Below are 25,804 nucleotides of genomic sequence, written 5' to 3' on the forward strand. Positions count from 1 at the left end.
TGCTCGGCCAACTCGAGTAAAAAGAGAGAAAAAAAAAGGAAAAAAGGGGATGGGGCTTCATCCTCCACCTTCGCCATCGCCATCGTCGCCAGCCAAGGCATCCAATTTCCTTTGATTGAGAAGAACTCCCAAAACAGTCTTGCGAGATGCAGATCTTTCTGGAAATCCCACAGGCAAAGCCGTTGCTCGAGGGGTCGAGTCCTCGGATGCCATTCGCAGCGTCAAGGCGAAAATCCAGGACAATGAGGGCATCCCTCGAGATGGGCTCCTATGGCCTCCTAGGGGCGAGGCAAAGATCAAGGATAAGAAGGGCATTCCACCAGATCAGCTTCAGCAACATCCTCGGGGCCTTCGTCATTGCTGCCACTACTGCCAACCTCGTCGCCTCCGCGGACGCCGAGGTCGTCGCCTCTGCGGACGCCAAGGTCGTAGCCTCCACCACCGGCACCGCCCCCGCAGCAGTCGTCGAGGCCAGAGAAGTCCATCTCTAGGAAGAGACGTTGTGCTTGAGCTCGACATGCTTCGAAGCCCTTCCCAAACGCGTCGGCCGCGTTCTCCAAGGTCTCTCAAAACTCCTTCGGGCGCGAAACTCCTTGATTGCCTCCGCGACCCTTGCCTCGGCACGAATGGCCTCATCCCTAGCCTCGGCAGCCTTTTGCTCGACCAGGACTAGCTTCTCAAAGAGCTCCACGGCCTTCTACTCGGCAGCACAGTAGGCCTCCTTAGCCATGGATAGTTGCCTCTCCATGATCACGGCTTGGGTCCGCGCGGCTCAAGCATAGGTTTTGCCCTCAATTCAGCCTGATGGGCCCGCTCCTTGGCCGCCTTCGCCCTTAGTTCGGCTACCCGAGCTCGCTCCTCGGTAGCCTTCGCCCCCGCCTCGACGAGACTAGTGTGCACCTCCGCAATCTCTACCCTCACCTTGTACTCTGAGATGCTCCTTGAGAATATCTTGATCCTCTCATGCATACAGCCGACCTCGAGAGCATGCTGAAAAAGGAGAATTAGTTCCCGAGGAAAGCAACTTAATCATCTACAAAACATTCACGAATGACCATGGCGAAAACCCCGTTAAAGAGATCGGTGGAGTCGAGGGAGCGCACGAGCTCCCTATCGGCTCAAAGTTGTATATCTCGAACCAACCCCTCACCACTTCAGCAGACTCCAAAGCTGAGTCAGACTCTTCGACCACCTATTCCGAGAAAGAGGTACCGAAGGCGTGGGCCGAGGCTGAGGGGCCCTCCTTGGCCAGAGCGGACGGACCAAGATCCGATCAAGCGAAGGCACGAACCTCGGGACATGGTTGGCGTGGAGGCGTGGTGGCAACATAGAGTTACGCGAGGACAACCCTCTCCGGAGAGGCCGACCTGATCAGCTGAACAACCTCGACCTCAGGGTCAAGCTCTATGATCTCCCCCCGAGGTACGGGCACCTTAGGAGACTTCAAGCAGCGAGGCTTCGGCAGTGGCCCCGGCAGCAACTGTAGTGGCAGGAGCCGAAGACTCCCCCCCTCAACTTTTTCTTTGAAAGGTAGGGCTCAAACCGGCCTTAATCAGAGCCTCCTCAAACAACAACTCCCGCAGGACAGGAATCTCGAATCAAAATTCTAGAAGCCTGTCCAAAGCTCTTTGATCGTCATCGGACAACCTCGAGAACCGATTCAGATCTCTCCGAAGCGCCCTCCCTACGGTATCAAACCCCCATAGCTGCTCGAAATGAATAAAGAAAAACCGCCCTTTCCATCCATTGATGGAAGAGGAAGTACCTCATAGCAGTTGGCAGTCTTTCTAAGAAAAATACCATCAATTATTTTCCCGAGGAAGCCTCTTCAGGGTGAAGCACCCTCGAAAAAAGGACACTAAGGCTCAGATGTTCCGAAGGAAACAAAGAGAAAGAAAACCAACTACGACTCGCCAGGAGTTCGGCACCAGTTGGGTCAGGACGAGGTGGTAAGACCCCATCAATTACATAAAGAAGGGGTGGAGAGGAAGTCTCAACCCGGCCCATAATCTCCTCATACAAGCCGAGTCAAGAAGGGTGCGGGTTGGTCACCTGGTCACCAGAACCAGCGAGCTCAAAGGTGAACTTGAGGGGCACAAAATGCTAAGCTTAGATGAGGTTCATTTCCTCCTGAGTAAGAACGGATACCTTATAATCCGAGCCCGACCGGACCTCGTACTCAACCTCACCCGGAGGTGGCGGCTACCAACCTCGAGAAAAACAGTCAAACGACCGACTCTCCTCCAAGGCGTTGGCCTCAACCCCACTCATGGCCATAAAAAGACAGGAAAAGACCGAGAAAAAGATGAAAAAAGACGAGACAAAGAAGATAGATAAAGGGCCGAGCAGGCAAGGATCGAGGACCCACCGAAAATGGAGAAACAGGAAGGACGTCAGAGCCAAAGATGGACTTTGCCGAAGCACCACCCGAGGGCCTAGACGCTTAAGCACTCGGATGGAGGAGCAAATGGAACAAGGAGTAAAGACCAAAGAAGAAGAGAGCGAGGGAGGGAGGGAGCGGCAGCGGACGTCGGTGGAGGACCGTGGGGGATGCGGCCGCCGAACTCCCGAATCCTCCACCGCCCCTGCGGCCCTCCGCCGGCATCCGTCGCCGCTCCATCTCCCTCCCTCTTCTTCTCCGACTATGACAACGAGTCGTTTCTAAAGCCGGAACCATACTGCTGAGCCACCGGCACAGCTCAAAACGTGCGGAACCATCCAATTCAGGACGGTTCCGCATTCCATGCCTACACCCTACCAGCGTTGCTCGACGCCCATTCGGACTAGCACCCACGTCTCGGCCATACTATCGGCCGTTACATGGCGATAATTGCAAACCACGTTAGACCAGATAACAAAATGGGCTCTCCTATATAAAGGGGCAGCCAAGGAGACCTCATGTACGCACACGCTATATTACTCACAAGATCATTGCTGAAATTCTCTCCCTTCTACGTTGTTGCCTCGTTATTCTGACTTGCCATCGGAGAATCTCCCACCAAAAACTCTTAGACAAGCGGACTTCTTGCAGGCCATCTCTGAAGCAACCCAGCACTCGATGGGTCAACCGGCCTGCTTAGCCTGCCTCCAACCGATCTCAGAATCATCCGAGCTGCACTCCCACCTCGGTCCAAATTCGCCAACAACAGTAATCAAAGCATGTCATCACAACTCAAGTGACACTGAAAGCCTGAAAGTGATTTAATTATAACCAACAAGCCTAATATTCATATTATAATTCCTTACCAATTTGTTCCTACCAAAGGGCTAAGCACAAAAGGAAATTTGGAGTAAGAATCCTATTTCAAGTTCAAGTTCACCATGCTTTCTTACAATGTTCTCTTCTTCCACCGAGCCCCTCAACACAATTTGAAAATTTCACATCCTTTAAAGCCCTCGTATAATGTTCTTGTGCATGACAATTTGCCAACTGGTTTCCTGTCAGCTTACCAATTTGTTCCTACCAAAGGGCCAAGCACAAAGGAAAATTGGAGTAAGAATCCTATTTCAAGTTCAAATTCACCATGCTTTCTTACAATGTTCTCTTCTTCCACCAAGCCCCTCAACACAGTTTGAAAATTTCACATCCTTTAAAACCCTCGTATAATGTTCTTGTGCATGACAATTTGCCAACTGGTTTCCTGTCAGCTTACGAATTTGTTCCTACCAAAGGGCCAAGCACAAAAGGAAAATTGGAGTAAGAATCCTATTTCAAGTTCAAGTTCACCAAGCTTTCTTACAATGTTCTCTTCTTCCACTAAGCCCCTCAACACAGTTTGAAAATTTCACATCCTTTAAAGCCCTCATATAATGTTCTTGTGCATGACAATTTGTTAACTGGTTTCCTGTCAGCTTATTTACAAACCAATGCAACAGTGTAAGTTCTCAAAAGAAATCATTTTTGATGGTATTCCTCCTAGCATTTCCAAACAAATAGCTCATCATACCAGGATTGTGCTCAAATTGGCACTTCATGACACGCCCAAATGGCTTCCGATGGGTTTTGAACCCAAAAGGAGGAAAAACAAATCTAATCCCATCTAGTGGAAGCTGACTGGCCATTAGTTACTGTCTAAGGCCAAACCCTCCAACATGGACGATGCCTTGTCACTACGTAATCCTTCCAGCACTTGGCCAACCAATCTTGGCACAAGCCCCCTTCCATGTGAACCACGTATGAACTACAATGCTCATGGCTAGACCATCATGATTGATTCAATTAATCATTTAAATATTGAAAGAGTAGATGCCCTACAAGCCAATCGCAATATGTATTGCGAAAGTTTTTTTCTTTTGATTTGTCCAAATCATGTACATGACATTTAAATATGAATAAAGGCTGTTACGGGAGAACTTAGCCACCATGCCCCACGTGACCGGCACGCGCGCCCAGGAAGACTACGGCTGCCCCTTGATCCAGCAATCCGACCTCGGGTCGGATATCTTCGGCTCCGCAGCCCGACCCCGAGTCGGCTGCCCCTTGATCTAGCAATCCGACCTCGGGTCGGATATCTTCGGCTCCACAGCCCGACCCCGAGTCGGCTGCCCCTTGATCCAGCGATCCGACCTCGGGTCGGATATCTTCGGCTCCGCAGTCCGACCCCGAGTCGGTTGCCCCTTGATCCAGCAATCCGACCTCGGGTCGGCAATCTCTTGACAACAACAGACTGTTCCCCTGAGGCACGCTGCGGCCCCCTGCTCCACTACTCCCTGCAACGGCCGAATCCGGCGCTGCCCCACGATCCCCTGTAACAGCCGTACAAAGCGGAGCTCCACTACGCCCTGCCATGGCCGTACCCAGCGCTGCCCCACGACGCCCTGTAACGGCCACGTCAGTGGCAACCCCATCGTGCCACACGATGACCAATCCCCAGAAAAACCCCCCAGCCTGATATATATGGGGCTGGGGGGGAAGGGGGAGGGTAAGAAAGATTTTCCAGATCTTACCTGCTACCTCTCCTTCTCCTTCGATCTCCCCTGACTTGATCGTCGGAGGGCCCCCACTACCCTGGTGGTGGTGCGAGGCTTGCTTGCAGGTTTCACGGCGGAGGGCGGAGCGCAACCAAAGCAATTCAAAGGGAACCCCGTTCACACCGCTGTGCCAATCGTTCTCGGTTTGGACCCCCAGCAACAGTTGGCGCTAGAAGGAGGGCCCGGATCTCAGAGCGATCGTAATGGCACGGCGAGGTGGTCGTGGAGCTTCCAATGCTTCCGGTCGCGGGGCCTCTCGCGCCTCTGGCCGGGAGGCCGCTGCATCTCCAACACACTCTCAGCAACACTCCACCGCCCCACCGCCCATTCAGACGGTCGAAGCCGCCCAGTTCGACCAGCTAGCCCAGCAGGTTCGCACCCTCGCGGAGGCGGTGCAGAATCTGCAGGGTGCGATGTCCCGGGCGCCGCAGCGGGCTCAGGAGCCGCTGCTGCCTGAGCGTTCGCCTGTCCTCCTCAACCCGCGCTCCTTCCTCTCTCATGGGAAGGAGCGCCGGCGCGAGGAGGATTCTCGAGCACGCTCCATTCTGCCGGGACCATCCCACCGGAGCTGCGCAGGGTACGAGAGGCGGGCCCGGGCGCGTTCCCAGACCCCCCAGTCCTCGAGGAACCCGCGCTCCAGTCGGCCCCCTCTCGCCGCTCCTTGTCTCCCACCCACCGGTCGCGCTCCCTGGACCGGCGGGTGGACGATCTCCACCGACAACTCCAGGTCCTGAAGGGCCATTCCAAAGATCCCTTCGCCGACTTAGAGATCTCCTCCCAGCCGGCGCTCGCCTCGAGGATCCTGCGGACCCCGAATCCGCCGGGGTTCAAAATGCCGGCGATCGAGCCCTATGACGGGGCGGCGGACCCGCGGGATCACGTCGAGAGTTTCAGGAGCCTTATGCTCCTCCACGGAGCATCAGATCCCCTTCTCTGCAAGGCTTTCCCGGCAACCCTCCGTGGCCCGGCGAGGGCATGGTTCGCCGGGCTGGAGGCTGACTCAATCCGGTCCTTCGACCAGTTCACTCGCCTCTTCATCACTCATTTCGCCGTCAGTAGCCGGCGGCGACTGGTCTCCGACTCCCTCTTTGATGTCCGGCAAAACGAGGGAGAAAGCCTGCAGGATTATCTTACCCGCTTCAACAGGGCTACGCTGGAGGTCCGGAACCTGAGTCAGGAGGTAGCTCTTTCAGCCCTGAAGCGTGGCTTCCGGAAGGGCAGACTCACCTTCTCCCTGGACAAACGCCTGCCGCGGAGCTTCCCAGAGCTGTTGTCCCGGGCGAACCAGTATGCGGACGCCGAGGAGGCGGCCGCCCACCGGAGCAAGGAGGCCGCCGAGATCCCTCAAAAGCTTGGGAAGAAAAGGCGGAAAGAGGCACGCCAGAGGAGGAGCCCGACGCCTCAGCGTCGGCGCAGAAGCCCGTCGCCGGCGAAGAACCACGGCGCCCCACGCCCTCGTTCTCCGCCCCGATGTTTTCACCGGTACACCCCTCTCCTGACTCCCCGGGCCCAGATCCTTATGGAGATCAAGGGGCGGGAGGACCTCCCGGCCCCGAGACAGATGCGGAGGATCCCTGGGAAGAGGCCCTCCCGGGCGTACTGTGAGTACCACCGAGACCACGGCCACGACACGGAGGACTGCTTCCAGCTTCGGGACGAGATCGAGGCTCTCATCCGCCGGGGGCGTCTCGGTCGATATGTGAGCAACCGACGTCCCCCCGCAGACCCGCGTCCGGCCGACCCGGCCCCTCCGGAGCCTCGGGAGCAGAATCGACCCGTTGCGGGCGTGATCCACACTATCACTGGGGGCTGCCCCCGGCCCGTGAGGAACGCAGGGGGCCCGACGGAAGCGTCAGGGGCGGCCGTCGCAAAGAGACAGAGGGTCGGCAATGTAATCACCTTTTGTGATGAGGATATAAAGGGAGTTCAGACCCCCCACGATGACGCCATGGTGATCTCCCTCACTATGGCAAACTATGATGTAAGGCGTGTTCTTGTGGATAGTGGAAGCTCAGCTGATATCTTATTTTACGAGGCCTTCCAAAAGATGGGCTTGTCCAGACAATTGTTGCACAAAATATCCACCCCCCTCATAGGATTCACCGGTGACGCTGTCCCGGCGGAAGGTGTCGTTGAGCTGCCTGTGACTGCGGGCGTCGCACCCGCAGAAGCCACGGTGCGACTCGGGTTCTTGGTCGTCCGTGTTCCCTCGGCCTACAACGCTATCCTCGGACGACCCGGACTGAACGCCCTTCGCGCGGTGGTCTCTACGTACCACTTGCTCATGCGGTTCCCCACGGCGGTCGGGATCGGGGAGGTCCGAGGCGACCAACCGACCGCACGGCAATGTTTCCTAGCGACCCTCAAAGGAAAGAAGCCCGCAGAAGCCCTAAGCGTCGAGTCCCTTGATGCCAGAGACGAGGTGGCCTTGCGGCAGGGGGAGCCGGCCGAGGGTGTGGTCGAAGTTCCCCTCGAGGAAGGCCGCCGGGACCGGGTGGTCCGGGTCGGCGCCAATCTCGACCCGGGAGCTCGGGCCCGGTTGGTGGAATTCCTCCGAGCCAATGCCGATGTATTTGCCTGGTCGGCGGCCGATGTACCTGGGATCGACCCGGAGGTCATTTCTCACGCCCTTAACGTCGACCCGACCCACCGGCCAGTGAAGCAGAAGAAGAGACACTGTGCCCCGGATCGGATCCGGGTGGTCGACCAGGAGGCAGACAAACTCTTGGAGGCAGGATTCATAAGGGAGGTGAGTTACCCCGAGTGGCTGGCAAATGTTGTACTTGTCCGGAAGGCGAGCGGGAAGTGGAGGATGTGCGTCGACTATACCGACCTGAACAAGGCGTGCCCTAAGGATAGCTTCCCGCTTCCGCGGATAGACCAACTGGTCGACGCGACTTCCGGATATCAGCTGCTGTCTTTTATGTACGCCTTCTCCGGTTACAACCAGATAATGATGGCCCCACAGGACGAGGAGAAAACTGCCTTTATAACGGACCGGGGGCTGTACTGCTACAAGGTAATCCCCTTCGGTCTGAAGAACGCTGGCGCCACTTACCAGCGCCTCGTCAACAAAATCTTCAAAGAGCAAATCGGCCGGAACATGGAGGTGCACGTGGACGATATGCTGGTGAAAAGCCGCCAGGCAGACCAGCACATCGTGGATCTGGAGGAGACTTTCACCACCTTACGGAAGTTTCGCATGAAGCTGAACCCAGCGAAGTGCGCCTTTGGCGCTTCGGCCGGGAGGTTCCTTGGTTTCATTGTCAACCAGCGGGGTATCGAAGCCAACCCGGACAAAATCAAGGCCATCCAAGGTATGTCCCCTCCGACCAAAGTAAAGGAAGTTCAGGAGCTCGCTGGAAGGGTCGCCGCGCTCGGACGATTTGTGGCAAAATCGGCCGAACGCTGCCAACCATTCTTCAAGGTGTTAAAACGCCCAAAAGACTTCCTCTGGACGGCCGAATGTCAAGCAGCATTCGACCAGCTCAAGGAATACCTGGCGTCTCCTCCCCTACTGTCCAAGCCGCAAGAAGGGGAGATGCTCTACCTCTATCTGGCGGTCTCCCCAACCGCGGTCAGTGCGGTGCTGGTTCGGGAAGAGGCAAAGCTCCAGAAGCCTGTGTACTACATCAGCCGGGTCCTACGGGACGCCGAGACGCGGTATACGAAGGCTGAAAAGATCGCCTTTGCGCTGCTGACCGCGACCAGGAGGCTCCGCCCCTATTTCCAGGCCCATTCTGTCACCCTCTTAACTGATCAACCGTTATGACAGATCCTCAGCAACCCCGAGAATGCGGGACGGCTGGTGAAGTGGGCAGTAGAACTCGGTGAGTTCGACATCCGCTACCAGCCTCGACCCGCCATCAAGGCCTAGGTGCTCGCGGACTTCCTCGCTGAGTGCACGGTGCAGGAGGCGGAACCTAGACCGCCGGAAACGCCCAGCCTCGACCTCCCGACCTGGACGCTTCACATCGATGGGTCGTCGAACCCCGAGGGTGGAGGGGCCAGGCTGGTCCTTACCAGTCCTGATGGAGTGATAGCCGAGTATGCCTTGAGGTTTGGATTTCCAGTTACCAACAACGAGGCGGAATACGAGGCCCTAGTCGCGGGACTCAAACTCACCGGGGAGCTCGGCATCCGGCGTTTGAAGGTCTTCACCGACTCCCAGCTGGTGGTCGGGCAGGTCCGTGGGGAGTTCGAGGCCCGGAGCCCGACCATGCAGAACTACGTCCGGAAGGTGCAAGCACTCATTCCCGACCTCGGCAGTGTCGACATCCAGCAGGTCCCCAGAAGCGAAAATGCCAGGGCCGACAGGTTGTCCCGCTTGGTGGGCGCAGAGGCGCACAACTTGTCGAGGGCAATCTACCTGGAGACCCTGGATGCCCCGAGCATCGGCGAGGCTGGAGCGGTGATGGCGATTGATCCGGAGCCGTCTTGGATGGACCCGCTCGTCGCCTACCTCGCCGAAGGGATCCTCCCTGAAGACGAAGATCAAGCTCGGCGACTTGTCAGGAAGTCCGCCCACTACGTACTCTATGAAGGGAGGCTGTATCGGACCTCGTTTACCGCCCCCCTCTTAAGGTGCCTCCGCCCCTCGGAGGCGGCCTACGTCCTCGGCGAAGTCCATGAGGGCGTCTGCGGATCGCACTCGGGGGCTAGGTCCTTGGCGCACAAGATCATGAGGCAAGGCTATTATTGGCCTACCTTGTTGGAGGACTCAAAGGATCACGTACGGAAATGCGACGCCTGCCAGCGCCACGCCAACGTCCAGAGAGTCCCTTCTGTCCCCTTGGCACCAATCACCGCACCCTGGCCCTTCGCACAGTGGGGAATGGATATCCTCGGACCATTCCCCGTCGCTTCCGCCCAGCGGAAATTCTTGATTGTTGCAATCGACTACTTAACCAAGTGGGTGGAGGCAGAGCCGCTGGCCACTATCACGGAGGCGCAAGTCCGGAAGTTCGTGAAGAAAAACATCATTGTCCGATTTGGGGTACCCCGGGTCCTCATCTCGGATAATGGTCGACAGTTCGACAACAAGCATTTCCGTGACTTCTGCGAGGAATTCGGGATCGAGCATCGGTTCACATCTGTGTTGCATCCCCAAACCAACGGTGAGGCCGAGGTGACAAACCGGACAATCCTCCAAGGAATTAAGGCGCGAATCGGTCGGACGGGGCAAGCTTGGGTCGAAGAACTCGAGAACGTCCTTTGGGCGTATCGGACCACGCATCGGACCCCTACCGGGGAGACGCCTTTCAGCCTAACCTATGGCACGGAAGCGGTTGTCCCCGTGGAGCTCGGACTCCCCTCGCCCCGGGTGGCTACGCACCGACCCGAGGCCAATTCGGAGCAACTCCGAGGAAACTTGGACCTCTTGGAAGAAGCGAGGGAAATGGCGCAGGTTCGGATGGCGATGTATCAGCGGAGGGTGGCCCGATATTATAACTCCAAGGTCCGACCAAAACTTTTCAGAATCGGAGATTTGGTGCTAAGGCGAGCCAAAGCATCTCAACCCGCGGAAGGTGGGAAGCTGGCGCCAAATTGGGAAGGCCCGTATAGGGTTCGCTGGGTAAACCGACCTGGCTCCTACCAGTTGGAGGCCCTAGATGGTCGAGAAATTCCAAGGAGCTGGAATTCCGCTAACCTACTGGTGTATTACCAGTAGAAAGACAAAGCCAGAAAGACAGTTCAAAAAATGTATAGTCCTTTTCATCTCAATAATTCCTGGTTACAATGGCGTGTTCGTGTGATTACAAAGAATTCCCAGAGGGGAATCGGGGAGTAAAGAAAGTAAGGAAGAGGTGGGGACTCCGTTAAGCTGAAGATCTGGGATCCCGAACCCTCCATCCGAAGCAGCTGCAATCCCACCGGGCGTGGGTGCTTCCCCCCGGAGGCGCCATCGACGCCTCACGCAAAAGACGAAGAGCCGGCGCGGACGAAGAAGTTCGCACTGCTTCTAGAGGAACGCCACCTCCAAGGGATATTCCGGTCCTCCCCAGGAGAAGGGGAGGAAAGGAATACAAGGGAGAATAGCGCGAGGAGGCGCGATCCCGGATGAAGCGTCTAGCGCAGAGCTCAATCGGGAGGTGGGACTGAAAAGAGGGGGGATGTGATCCCGGATGAAACGCCTAGAGCGGAGTTCCGCCGGGGAGAATCTCCTTATTGATCCCAGATGAAACGGCTAGTTGGCGGAAGTCGCGAGGGGCGCGCCTCCCGTTCCTCCGGCAGGGGTTTCCCAGCCACGCACCGGAGAGGAGGTCCACGATCCATGGCAACCTGAACAGCTCCGGCTTGGCAGGCTCCACCGCACCTGCACTTATATTTATAGCCAAACTGTGGCCCCCCGGTCGTTCCGATGCGGGTGGCTCCAATAAATGCGGGCGCATCGAATCCGGAGCCGTTCCGGCTCTCGAGGCGTATCCTCCCACGACCTCCTAAGCGTCGTTCTCCTTAATTGCATTCTTCATGCAGGACACTCCGGGCGGCGTGTATCCCACGGCCCACGTATCTCCGCACGCGCCCAGGCCGCATCCGCCTCGAAGAACGCGCGTATCGCGGCCGCTTAACTGGCACTCCTCGCAAGCAGCAACTGGCCGATCCGATTTTCCAGGTAACGCCTCAATTAGCATTTAATAGCCTTCTGGTGTTCCCCAGGCGACGCTTCGAGAGGAGAAATACGATCGCAGCTGGCCACGGAGAAACCCCGTCGAGCGGCAAGTGATAGGCGCGCGACCAACGAGTGGAATTCCCCGAGGCTCGGCCCTCGGATGCCAGGCTAACCCGATGATCATCCCGGGAACAGACTAGCCTGAAGCCCCGACCGGTCGCCTCGGCTTGCGCCAGCCTTGGCCGACCAACGAGCGGAATTCCCCGAGGCTCGGCCCTCGGATGCCAGGCTAACCCGATGATCATCCCGGGAGCAGACTAGCCTGAAGCCCCGACCGGTCGCCTCGGCTTGCGCCAGCCTTGGCCGACCAACGAGCGGAATTCTCCGAGGCTCGGCCCTCGGATGCCAGGCTAACCCGATGATCATCCCGGGAACAGACTAGCCTGAAGCCCCGACCGGTCGCCTCGGCTTGCGCCAGCCTTGGCCGACCAATGAGCGGAATTCCCCGAGGCTCGGCCCTCGGATGCCAGGCTAACCCGATGATCATCCCGGGAGCAGACTAGCCTGAAGCCCCGACCGGTCGCCTCGGCTTGCGCCAGCCTTGGCCGACCAACGAGCGGAATTCCCCGAGGCTCGGCCCTCGGATGCCAGGCTAACCCGATGATCATCCCGGGAGCAGACTAGCCTGAAGCCCCGACCGGTCGCCTCGGCTTGCGCCAGCCTTGGCCGACCAACGAGCGGAATTCCCCGAGGCTCGGCCCTCGGATGCCAGGCTAACCCGATGATCATCCCGGGAGCAGACTAGCCTGAAGCCCCGACCGGTCGCCTCGACTTGCGCCAGCCTTGGCCGACCAACGAGCGGAATTCCCCGAGGCTCGGCCCTCGGATGCCAGGCTAACCCGATGATCATCCCGGGAGCAGACTAGCCTGAAGCCCCGACCGGTCGCCTCGGCTTGCGCCAGCCTTGGCCGACCAATGAGCGGAATTTTCTGAGGCCTAACCCTCGGATGCCTGGCCTAGCGCCGGAAGACTTTCCTGAGGCCTAACCCTCGGATGCCTGGCCTAGCGCCGGAAGAATTTCCTGAGGCCTGACCCTCGGATGCCTGGCCTAGCGCCGGAAGAATTTCCTGAGGCTTAACCCTCGGATGCCTGGCCTAGCGCCGGAAGAATTTCCTGAGGCCTAACCCTCGGATGCCTGGCCTAGTGCCGGAGGAACTTCAAGAGTCAGGAGTCGGCGAGACGCTACCAAGAGTTAAAAAGAGGAAGGACGAAAGTGAAATGGGGAAACACTTTGTTTGCATTAACTTTCGTTGCATCAGGGCTGAGACCCATACAACATGGCAAAACGCCAACATACAAAGAAAAGAACAAAGAAAAAGTACAGAGGGTCAGCTTGGAGGAACCCCTGGATCGGGAACGGCGAGCACGTCCGCAAAGGGTAGGGAGACGGTTGGAGAACCGGCAGGCAATGGCATCGGAGGGGAGTCGAGGAGGGAGACCCCACTCAGGTCAATTCCGGGGTATTTAGTGGACACCCTTGCCAGGCCTTCATCGAAGCCTAAGGCAAAGGAGTCGGACCCCGCATCCGACATGTCACGGATGAACTCGGCGGACTGACGATAGGCCTGTACCGCCTGACGCCCGATTTCTGCGCTCTTCTCGGCCAGCGCCGCCTCCGCTCGCTCCGTAATCTGAGCTTTCGCTTCCATGACCTTCGCCACAATCCGGTCGTCCGCCTCGGAGGAGACCCTCAGCAGATCGGCCCGAGCCTCCGTGTGCTTCGCCTCGGCAGCGACGCGAGCAGCCTCAGCCTCCTCCAGGCGCGAATGAAGCTCCTGGTTGCTCGCACGAGTCCCCTCCAAGGCCGACTCCAATTCGGCCATCTTGGCTTCAAGAGATCGGGTTCGGTTGCGGGCGTTGTCGGCCGACTGCTGGGCCTTCTCCCACCTTTTCCGGAAGTCGGCAGCCTTCCGGGACTGCTTTTCGGCTCGCTCCTCCGCCTTCCTGACCTCGCTTTCGAGACCCGAGGCAACCTTGAGTTGCTCCTGAGCCTCCAACAGTTGCCTCTCGAGGGCGGCGAAGCCGAGTGCCCGCTCTTCGGCCACCTGGAGCCTCGTCTCGAGGTCCCTGGTCGTTCTCCCCGCCGCAGCCTGGCCTCCCTCCTCTACAGCTTTCAGTCGGCTCTCGGCCTTCGCCAGGAGCCTCGCCTGTTCCTCGTGGCTCTCCTCCAGACGGATCATGTACTGGGCGAGCTAAGAGACAGGAAAAATGAGAGCGTCAGACGGGGATCAATAGAGCCTATAAATGACGAAAGCGACCAAAAGAACACTCACCGACATGAGACAGACGCAGCTGGCAGCTCCGACTTCAGGGATCCTCATCTGCCGGACCTGCCTACGGTCACCCTCCAGCAGCACCGTCTCGATGAGGTTTCGGGCGCCGGCGAAAGTGAAGGCCGACCCCGACTTCGCCCCGGAGCCGGACGGTGGTTCTGCGGCCTTACCCTTACCCATTGCTTGAGGGAGAGTCATGCCGACCGTGCTCGGGGCGGGGGCCGCGCCAGAAATCGACAGGGTCCCGCTCGGCCGGGGCCTCGGCGCGCCCCTCCTTCTCGTATCATCCGAGGCCGACCGAGTCGAAGGCCGGGCTGGGGACCGACCACGGGCGCACCCGGATGACACCTCCGGAAAAGCGGTAGTCTCATCACCGGAGGGCTGATACGGCGTCAACTGTCGGTCCGAGCCCGCGGCGTCCCCCTGATCGGTGGGCCCGGACCCGTCTGTCGGCGTCGGAGTCGCCTGCTGGCGGGGCTTCTTCGCCGGTGGGACCCCGCTCGGAGGAGTCCGTTTCTTCCTCCGGACCGCTTCCAGTAGGGACGCCCTACTAACAGCCATTGCCCTGTCCGACTGCATGACGTCGTCGATTTCTGCAAAAAAAACGAGATGGTTAGAAACTGAGAAACTGATGGAAAGAAAAAACGAAAGAGGAGAAAAGAGCTAAAAAAGGAGTGATGGCGGGCTCACGGTCGGCGGGGACCGAGCTCAGACCGACGTTCACCAAGGCATCCTCGGAAATAAGGCGAGCCACCGGGGGGAGCCGGCCCTCGGCAACCAACCCCCTCAAAACGGCGACGCCATCGGACTCCTCCCTTGACAACCTCGATAGGCCGATCGGGGACTTCATCGGCGTCTCCCAGGTTGTCCCGATTCCCCAAGAGGGATCTACGTCGATGAAAAAGAAACGCTCCTTCCAGCCATGAATGGAGGAAGGAGCCTCCTTGACGAGGCCGCACCCTCGCCGCGCCGCAAAGCACCACCACCCTCTGTCCCGGGGGTGGCCGTTCAGGCCGTAGCATTCCCAAAAGACATTCAGGGTGGCGGGAACCTCGTGCATGCGGCAGAGAACCTGGAAGGCCGTCAGGGTACGCCATGAGTTCGGCACCAGTTGCGTCGGCGCCACTCTTAAACCTCGAAGCACCTGCACGACTAAGTCCGAGGGGGGAAAGCGGAACCCAGCCCGAAGGATGTCCTCATTGATGGCGACCTTCCCTGGAGGAGGATGGGACATCCTCTCCTCAGGCCCCGGGAGCGTAACGTTGCAGACTTCGGGAAGGTGGTACCGGGCCACGAACCTATCTAGGTCTTCGGGGACCAGCTCCGACTGAATGCGGTCCGCTCTTACTTCGTCCATCCCTAACGGCCAGAGAATCTACGGTCAGGACGGGGTCAAGAGGGGAGAAGGGACCGGAACGACTGGGGTACACTAATACGAAAGGAGAAAGTACGGAGAGCCCTAAATTGAAGAATGGGGCAACTCACCGGAAGGGAAGGAAGAACGGCTCCGAGAGCGTCAAAAGAGGAGCGAACGAACAGTCCGACAGCAACGGCAGCAGCACAAGGGAGAAACTCGAGGATGCCTGTGGAGAGAAAGGCGGACGGGGAGGGCCCCCGGTTAAATAGGCGGAAAGGCGGGTGACGCCTCGGTGACGCCAGAGGACGCCTGGCTGCCGAAGGATCGTTCGCGCCCCAAAGGCGAATCGACGCCATTAATGAAGGATGTCCGCCGAAATCCGCAGACTGCCAGATCAGCGACAACCGCCATACGCCATAAAGAAGGCGGGGAGCTCGGAGCGCGCGCGCCATTCCGAGGGATGGCGGCAATCTCGAAGCGTCACTCCCTTCACCCGTTCCCCTCCTGGTTCCAGGCTCGGAAGTGGGGGGCTACTGTTACGGGGGAACTTAGCCACCATGCCCCACGTGACCGGCACGCGCGCCCAGGAAGACTACGGCTGCCCCTTGATCCAGCAATCCGACCTCGGGTCGGATATCTTCGGCTCCGCAGCCCGACCCCGAGTCGGCTGCCCCTTGATCTAGCAATCCGACCTCGGATCGGATATCTTCGGCTCCGCAGCCCGACCCCGGGTCGGCTGCCCCTTGATCCAGCAATCCGACCTCGGGTCGGATATCTTCGGCTCCGCAGTCCGACCCCGAGTCGGTTGCCCCTTGATCCAGCAATCCGACCTCGGGTCGGCAATCTCTTGACAACAACAGACTGTTCCCCTGAGGCACGCCGCGGCCCCCTGCTCCACTACTCCCTGCAACGGCCGAATCCGGCGCTGCCCCACGATCCCCTGTAACAGCCGTACAAAGCGGAGCTCCACTACGCCCTGCCATGGCCGTACCCAGCGCTGCCCCACGACGCCCTGTAACGGCCACGTCAGTGGCAACCCTATCGTGCCACACGATGACCAATCCCCAGAAAAACCCCCCAGCCTGATATATATGGGGCTGGGGGGGGAAGGGGGAGGGTAAGAAAGATTTTCCAGAGTATCATCTTACCTGCTACCTCTCCTTCTCCTTCTCCTTCGATCTCCCCTGACTTGATCGTCGGAGGGCCCCCACTACCCTGGTGGTGGTGCGAGGCTTGCTTGCAGGTTTCACGGCGGAGGGCGGAGCGCAACCAAAGCAATTCAAAGGGAACCCCGTTCACACCGCTGTGCCAATCGTTCTCGGTTTGGACCCCCAGCAACAAAGGCGTTATGTTTTATCATATGCTGTTGATTATATTTATGATAAACTCCTTAGATTAGGGCAATGGTTTTAAGACTATGATGAGATCATACTAGTGAGACTTAAAATCCTAAAATCCTAATCTTAAATATTCCCAGTCATTGGTACATTGAGTCGGGGATCAATGATTACCGGAAAGACTGGCATGTCTTATGTATGCTCGATGCAGAGGATGATTGATCTCACAATCATTTGTGTGGAGACACTAATACAAAGATGTGGGTGCTCATTAGAGGAATGAGTTCACTGAATTGACCTACAAAGAGAAATCTTATGAAGTCTTACTTACATGTCAAAAGATGATTCTCTTAGTGGAAGTTGTGCAACTGATCCTATGACCTGAGATCACCATGGTATCTTGTGCACATGAACCCATATTTTGGTTTACACTCATTCATGACAATAAGTTATGTACGAGGTCTTCTGGATATAGTGAATTGTGTACGAAGATTATGAGTAGGTCAACAAGGAATTAATCACTTCTAGTAAGAGAAGATAGCATCCTATTTATTCTAATCATATAATAATTCAGGAAGCCTTTGATCAAAGCAGAATGAAAATTAGAAAGAGTTTCTAATGTTTCATTATTTGAATTATCATTAAAAGATTGAGAAAAATATGAATATGAAATTGAGTTTGACATATATTCATAGTCATATACATATTTGGGATGCAGTTTGATTAAAGGATTGAATTGCATGGTAACTTGCCACTGAAGGATATTTTTGGTATTTCCACCAAATTCCATATTTTCCGGGCAGACATGACACGTTGCTAGACGTCAATCTTGTTTTATAGGTTTGATCAAATTCAAGAGTTTAATTCGATCACCAATTAGAAAGGATTCTAATTGTTAAGTTCGGGTTCGCGCAGTTTGGACTTAAATCGATTAGAAGAGTTCTAATCAAGTTGGGTCAACTCGCACTCACACCTATTGCTGGCTAAGTATGGAACCCAATGGGTCACACAAAAGAAAACTTATCAAGGGTCTAATTGGATTAGATCATGTTTGCAAGATAAACATCCTAGCAGGTGTTGCAAACCTTAGCTCCTAATTCGAATTGGATTCGAATCTGATTCTTAATTGATCTAATTTGATTAGATCATATTCTAATATGGGTTAGCCAAGAGTTGGCACCTAATTGGCTTGGTTTGAGTCTAATTGGATTAGATTTAATAAATCATTCAATCTAGACCGTTAGATCTTGATCTACCATTGGATGAAGACATAATGGAGAGTTGGTTTAACCCAATTGGATTGGGTTAGAGGATTGCTACCATAATTGACCATTGGATCTTAATCCCACCATTGGATGAAGACATAATGGGTCAAGTGAATGGCGCCTTGCATTGGAGCCCTTGGATCATCATCATGAAAGATCAAGAGGTGAGGCGTGATGGACATGTGATTAGCATGTGATGTTGACTTGGTCAAAATATGGCACCACATGAAAGGACATATCATTTGATACACCTCCTCACTTGATCTGCACCTCCTCTTATTTGATATGGCCCTTTAGATGATGCCCTTTCATGAGAGGATGTGTGGATGGGATGCATCCCTTGGAGATGCATCCCTACACCTATTATAAATAGGTTAGCACTCCATGGGTTTCATCATTCCAATTCCACCCCACTCCTCTCTTCTTTCTTTCTTACATTAGTTTCTTTCTTTCTAGCATTGCTTCTAGTGTGTCCTAAGCCAAGACAAGGTGGTCTTCTTTAGGACAAAAGGATTAGAAGTGATTTTAGAAGGCTAAAGAAAAATAGAAAGGAAGGAAAGCAAGCCATTAGAGTTCTTTAGAAGAATTCTGCATTAAGGATCAAAAATCTTTGGAGCTAAAGTCTTGATCAAGTTTTCGTGTGGATCACCATTAGAGGGCGGACACTTGGATGCCTCGTGGAGATTGTACACTTTGGATTAGCGTTTGAGGTATTCTACTAATTCTGCATTTATTTTATATCATTTGATTGTAATCATTAAGGTGATCTAGGCTTAAAAGGGTTTCATGCATAGGAACTTTATTAAGAAATTTTTAAAATCCCTAGCTTCCGCTGCGCATTATAACATGCTAAAACCCTTCAGTGGTATCAGAGCCATCCTTAATTGGTTCAATCAAATAATTATGTATGATGTATGATTATTAATTTACTATGAGATAGTAATGTCATATGCTTAGAGAAATGCTGAAATGTATTATGTAATAAAATATCATGATATGAAATTTTCCATATGAAAATATGTTGAAGCATGTTAATTAATTGCTTATGATTTATACATGCTATGAGATAGCCATGATACATAATAGTTTATTTGAGACATGTTAAATATATGTTACAATTAAAGAATGTGCTAGAGACTAGTAAGCCCTCAATAAAAATTATATTAAGTCATAGTGTTGAAAAACTTTGGGCTAACCCATATTAGAACAATTGATCTAATTGGTGTCTAAGGAAAGCACTAAAGGTGGTTCTCTAATTAGGACCTTACTCTCTGAGTAAGGGGAGCCTCCCACCTGCTTACCTGGCCAATTGTTTGATTGCCTATTATGGATAAGCTTAATATTAATATAACACTATTGATAGCCTTCCTTCATGCCTCGATATTATTATGTCAAGATCCATGCTAGTTTGTTGTGCTAACACAAGACTTGCAATGTGGACTGATGTTATACTGTCTTGGTGCATTAAGATGCTTATGGCATATTTTAATATATTGCCTTGTTGTGCAACCACAAGGGCAATATTATTCGAATATGACTATATGGAAATGAAGGGTTAATATTATTGTTTGTTGTGCTAACACAAGGCAATAAGTATTTTAAGAAAGACAAGATAAAGTTGAGAATTGCATGAGATGCAATTGGAAAGAGTTTCCTACCTTTGAACTCATAAGAGTTTGTTGTGTAAACACAAGGCTTTTTATGATGAATTAGGATCTCAACCCTACTAAGAAAAATTATATTTTCACGTTTATCATAGGAGAGGGCTATGATATTTGATAAAAATAGTAGGAGACAAATTAGATTAAAGTCCTTATCTAGTTGCAAACATGTCATCATGATTGGTCTGTTTATATTAGTTTTGTTCTTGCATATGTAGAATTATTAAATGGCTTCTTCACTTTCACTAAGAGGCATCTTAGATGCCAACAAGTTGACCGGACCAAATTATGTGGACTGGTTGAGAAATTTAAAGATAGTACTCACTCAGGAGAAAATTTTCTATATACTTGAAACCCCTGATCTTGGAGATCTAGGGGATGATGCTACAGAAGGGGAGGTAGCCACACATAAGATGTGGAAGAATGACAGTTTAACTGTCAAATGTATCATTCTTGCCTCCATGAGTAATGAGCTACAGAGACAACATGAGAACATGGACACTCAATCCATACTTCTCAATTTAAAAGAGTTGTATGGAGAACAAAGCAGGACTGCTAGGTATGAGATATCTAAGCAGTTGTTCCGTGCTAGAATGAATGAAGGAACTCCAGTGCAAAACCATGTTCTTATGGTTATAGACTTGATCACCAGATTAAGTCAATTAGGTTTTGCCATGGATAGTGAGCTCAGTTAGGATTTGATCCTGCAATCACTGCCTGATTCATTCTCTCAGTTTGTTGTGAACTTTCACATGAACAAGCTCAACACCTCCCTGCCCGAGCTGTTAAATATGCTCAAAACAGCTAAAGGGCATATTAAGAAGGATAAAGGTCCACTCCTTCTTATAAATAGCACCTCTATGAGGAAATCGGGAAATAAGGGTTCTAAGAAACGATTGAACCCCAAGAGTAGCATCAAAAAGAAAAAAGGAAAGAAAAACTTCGGATCAAGTACCTGTTTTCATTGCGGCAAAGCTGGCCACTGGAAAAGGAATTGCAAGAGTTTTCTTGCAAGTATGAAGACCGATGCAAGAGTTGCATCAAAAGGTATGTTTATGTTACATGCCAACTTGTCATTAAGTTCTTCAAATTCAAATTCATGGGTATTGGATACCGACTGTAGTTTTCACATTTGCAAATCTTTGCATAGACTACAGAAAATTAAAATTTTGAAGAAAAGTGACTTTGAGCTGTATGGCGCTGGAGGAGAGTCCATCCAGGCTGAAGCTGTTGGAACCTACAACTTGGAAGTGCCTTCGGGAAAGCTCCTACAATTAGAAGATTGTTATTATATGCCCAAAATTATTAGAAATGTAATTTCCATTCCATTGTTGTTAAAGAAAGGTTTTGAAATTAATGGAAAGGGCAATGGTTGCTCTATTTATTTTTCTAATAAGCATCTTTGCAATAGCATTATGGAAAATGGTCTTCTAGTTTTATTACTTAATGACAATGTCTTTCATATTAATAAAAGCAATAAAAGAAAGAGAGAGGAAGTGAATAATACCCTCCTTTGGCATTGCCGACTTGGTCACATAAGTGAATCAAGAATCAACAAGTTATACAAAGAAGAGTTCTTTGATCCTTATGATTATGAATCATTAGGAACTTGTGAATCTTGTCTTATGGGAAAAATGACCAAGTCTCCATTCACTGGACATGGAGAAAGGGCAAGTGAGTTATTAGGACTTATACATACAGATGTATGTGGCCCTTTAACAACTCCAGCTAGAGGTGGATACTCTTACTTCATCACATTCACTGATGATTTATCAAGGTTCGGATTTGTGTATCTTATGAAACATAAATCCGAAGCCTTTGATAAATTTAAAGAGTATCAAAGTATGGTTGAAAAACAAACTGGAAAATGTATTAAAATCCTTCGATCTGATCGAGGAGGTGAATACCTTTCTAGTGAGTTTTTAAATCATCTTAAAGAAAAGGGCATTCTCTCTGAATGGACACCTCCGTATACGCCACAATTAAATGGTGTAGCTGAACGGAGGAATCGTACTCTATTAGATATGGTACGGTCCATGATGTGCTTTACAGATCTTCCTATTTTCTTCTAGAGTTTTGCCCTAGAAACTGCTGCACTTATATTAAATAGGGTACCATCAAAATCTGTATCTAGTACTCCATATGAGATATGGAGAGGAAAGAAGCCTAATCTTAAGTATCTTAAGATATGGGGCTGTAAAGCTCATGTCAAAAGAAATTTTGGACATAAGCTAAGTGCTAGATCAGATAAATGTATTTTTGTAGGTTATCCTAAAGATAGTATAGGATACATCTTCTATCATCCTACCGAACAAAAGGTCTTTGTAGGTAGACATGCCACTTTCTTAGAGCAAAAGTTTATCTTAGAAAAAGGCAAGGATAGGAGAATTGAACTTAAAGAAGTTCAAGACCTACAAATGGAAACACAAGATATTCCTCAACCAGATGTACCCATTGATGAAGTACAACCACAACACACATCTCCTCTCCAAAGGTCAGATAGAGTGCGAAATGCACCTAAGAGGTATGGATTTATCATTGAGAATGATGAAGCCCACATCGTTGAAAATGATAATCCTCTGACCTATTCGGAAGCTATCATGAGTAATGACTCTAACAAATGGTTAGAAGCTATGAAATCCGAAATAGACTCTATGTATACCAACCAAGTATGGACTTTGGTTAATGCACCAGAAGGTGTAAACCCTATAGGTTGCAAATGGGTCTATAAGAAGAAGATTGGAGCAGATGGCCAAGTAGAAACCTACAAGGCTAGATTGGTGGAAAAAGGTTTCAGGCAAAAGCAAGGAATTGACTATGATGAAACTTTTTCACCAGTTGCTATGCTTAAATCTATTCGGATTTTGCTTGCAATAGCTGCATACTATGATTATGAAATTTGGCAGATGGATGTCAAAACCGCCTTCCTTAATGGTTATCTTGAGGAAGAGGTTTACATGACACAGCAAGAAGGATTTGTCTCAAGTGGGAGAGCAAATCAAGTATGCAAGCTTAAGAGATCCATTTATGGATTAAAGCAAGCATCGAGGAGTTGGAACATCCGTTTTGATACAACAGTCAAAGAGTTTGGTTTTATCAAAAATGTGGATGAACCATGTGTGTACAAGAAGGCTAGTGGGAGTGCCGTTGTCTTCTTAATATTGTATGTAGATGACATACTAATCATTGGAAATGATATTCCAATGTTACAATCGGTCAAGACTTGGCTATCAAAAAGCTTTTCCATGAAAGACTTGGAAGAAGCATCCTATATACTTGGTATAAAGATCTATAGAGATAGATCTAAAAGGATGCTAGGCTTGTCCCAGTCTAAGTACATAGATCGTGTGCTGAAAAGATTCAGCATGGAAGGAAGTAAAAGAGGTTACTTACCTATGAGTCATGGCATACGTCTCTTTAAGAATATGTCTCCTAAGACATCTGAAGAGAGGAATAGAATGAATTCTATTCCCTATGCTTCGGCAGTAGGATCAATTATGTATGCTATGCTATGTACTAGGCCTGATGTTGCTTATGCCCTAGGCATAACAAGCAGATTCCAGGCTGATCCAGGAGAAAATCATTGGATAGCTGTGAAAAATATTCTGAAGTACTTAAGAAGGACTAAAGATATTCTTCTAGTTTATAGAGGATCTGAGTTGAAACTAGCAGGATTTTCTGATTCTAGTTTTCAATCAGATCCAGATGATAGCAAGTCCACTTCAGGGTATGTCTTTACCCTAAATGGTGGTGCAGTGAGCTGGAAGAGTTCCAAGCAGCAAACTGTAGCTGACTCAACTACTGAGGCAGAATACATCGCTGTAAGTGAAGCCGCTAAGGAAGCTGTCTGGATGAAGTTCATCGCTGAGTTGGGAGTAGTTTCTGAGATTGCTGGACCAGTTTCAGTTTATTGTGACAACACTGGAGCTGTTGCTCAAGCAAAGGAACCAAGATCTCATCACAAATACAAGCACATTCAAAGACGCTTCCACCTCATTCGAGAGATCGCCGAGAGACAAGACATAGTCATTGAACGAGTAGACACAAAGACCAACTTAGCAGACCCGTTCACTAAAGCTCTACCACAACAGCAGTTCGATCGCCACCTCGATTGTATGGGGATAAAATATAAGAGCGATTGGCTTTAGTGCAAGTGGGAGATTGAAAGAGTAGATGCCCTACAAGCCAATCGCAATATGTATTGCGAAAGTTTTTTTCTTTTGATTTGTCCAAATCATGTACATGACATTTAAATATGATAAAGGCGTTATGTTTTATCATATGCTGTTGATTATATTTATGATAAACTCCTTAGATTAGGGCAATGGATTTAAGACTATGATGAGATCATACTAGTGAGACTTAAAATCCTAAAATCCTAATCTTAAATATTTCCAGTCATTGGTACATTGAGTCGGGGATCAATGATTACCGGAAAGACTGGCATGTCTTATGTATGCTCGATGCAGAGGATGATTGATCTCACAATCATTTGTGTGGAGACACTAATACAAAGATGTGGGTGCTCATTAGAGGAATGAGTTCACTGAATTGACCTACAAAGAGAAATCTTATGAAGTCTTACTTACATGTCAAAAGATGATTCTCTTAGTGGAAGTTGTGCAACTGATCCTATGACCTGAGATCACCCTGGTATCTTGTGCACATGAACCCATATTTTGGTTTAAATAAGTTATGTACGAGGTCTTCTGGATATGGTGAATTGTGTACGAAGATTATGAGTAGGTCAACAAGGAATTAATCACTTCTAGTAAGAGAAGATAGCATCCTATTTATTCTAATCATATGATAATTCAGGAAGCCTTTGATCAAAGCAGGATGAAAATTAGAAAGAGTTTTTAATGTTTCATTATTTGAATTATCATTAAAAGATTGAGAAAAATATGAATATAAAATTGAGTTTGACATATATTCATACTCATATACATATTTGGGATGCAGTTTGATTAAAGGATTGAATTACATGGTAACTTGCCACTGAAGGGTATTTTTGGTATTTCCACTAAATTCCATATTTTTCGGGTAGACATGACACGTTGCTAGACGTCAATCTTGTTTTATAGGTTTGATCAAATTAAAGAGTTTAATTCGATCACCAATTAGAAAGGATTCTAATTGTTAAGTTCGGATTCGCGCAGTTTGGACTTAAATCGATTAGAAGAGTTCTAATTAAGTTGGGTCAACTCGCACTCACACCTATTGCTGGCTAAGTATGGAACCCAATGGGTCACACAAAAGAAAACTTATCAAGGGTCTAATTGGATTAGATCATATTTGCAAGATAAACATCCTAGCAGGTGTTGCAAACCTTAGCTCCTAATTCGAATTAGATTCAAATCTGATTCTTAATTGATCTAATTTGATTAGATCATATTCTAATATGGGTTAGCCAAGAGTTGGCACCTAATTGGCTTGGTTTGAGTCTAATTGGATTAGATTTAATAAATCATTCAATCTAGACCGTTAGATCTTGATCTACCATTGGATGAAGACATAATGGAGAGTTGGTTTAACCCAATTGGATTGGGTTAGAGGATGGCTACCATAATTGACCATTGGATCTTAACCCCACCATTGGATGAAGACATAATGGGTCAAGTGAATGGCGCCTTGCATTGGAGCCCTTGGATCATCATCATGAAAGATCAAGAGGTGAGGCGTGATGGACATGTGATTAGCATGTGATGTTGACTTGGTCAAAATATGGCACCACATGAAAGGACATATCATTTGATACACCTCCTCACTTGATCTGCACCTCCTCTTATTTGATATGGCCCTTTAGATGATGCCCTTTCATGAGAGGATGTGTGGATGGGATGCATCCCTTGGAGATGCATCCCTACACCTATTATAAATAGGTTAGCACTCCATGGGTTTCATCATTCCAATTCCACCCCACTCCTCTCTTCTTTCTTTCTTACATTAGTTTCTTTCTTTCTAGCATTGCTTCTAGTGTGTCCTAAGCCAAGACAAGGTGGTCTTCTTTAGGACAAAAGGATTAGAAATGATTTTAGAAGGCTAAAGAAAAATAGAAAGCAAGGAAAGCAAGCCATTAGAGTTCTTTAGAAGAATTCTGCATTAAGGATCAAAAATCTTTGGAGCTAAAGTCTTGATCAAGTTTTCGTGTGGATCACCATTGGAGGGCGGACACTTGGACGCCTCGTGGAGATTGTACACTTTGGATTAGCGTTTGAGGTATTCTACTAATTCTGCATTTATTTTATATCATTTGATTGTAATCAT

General features: G+C 50.7%; 2 protein-coding genes across 5 annotated transcripts in view; both read right to left on the minus strand.

Annotated features, from left to right (window-relative positions):
* LOC103721263 (transducin family protein / WD-40 repeat family protein) overlaps positions 1 to 25,804 on the minus strand; it is a 100,159-nt gene that overhangs the window by 39,738 nt on the left and 34,617 nt on the right. The window lies entirely within an intron of this gene.
* Positions 12,865 to 14,630, minus strand: LOC148715018 (uncharacterized). The gene is made up of 2 exons (XM_088719671.2): positions 13,918 to 14,630; positions 12,865 to 13,836 (listed from the first exon to the last, which is right to left on the minus strand). Exons 1-2 carry the CDS (start codon positions 14,494 to 14,496, stop codon positions 12,973 to 12,975), a joined length of 1,443 nt encoding a protein of 480 aa, XP_088575797.1. The 5' UTR covers positions 14,497 to 14,630; the 3' UTR covers positions 12,865 to 12,972.

This window comes from Phoenix dactylifera, chromosome 1, assembly GCF_051530095.1.
Source record: "Phoenix dactylifera cultivar Ajwa chromosome 1, Ajwa_hap1_PhDact_Kaust_v1.1, whole genome shotgun sequence".
Classification (NCBI taxonomy): Eukaryota; Viridiplantae; Streptophyta; class Magnoliopsida; order Arecales; family Arecaceae; genus Phoenix; species Phoenix dactylifera.

What these genes read in the sequence shown, in the direction of transcription:
- LOC148715018 (XM_088719671.2), bottom strand. Translation starts at nt 14,496, where the DNA reads ATGCAGTCGGACAGGGCAATGGCTGTTAGTAGGGCGTCCCTACTGGAA. An exon ending in GCTGCGTCTGTCTCATGTCG is followed by an intron (nt 13,837 to 13,917) that starts GTGAGTGTTCTT and finishes CCTGTCTCTTAG; the next exon opens with CTCGCCCAGTACATGATCCG.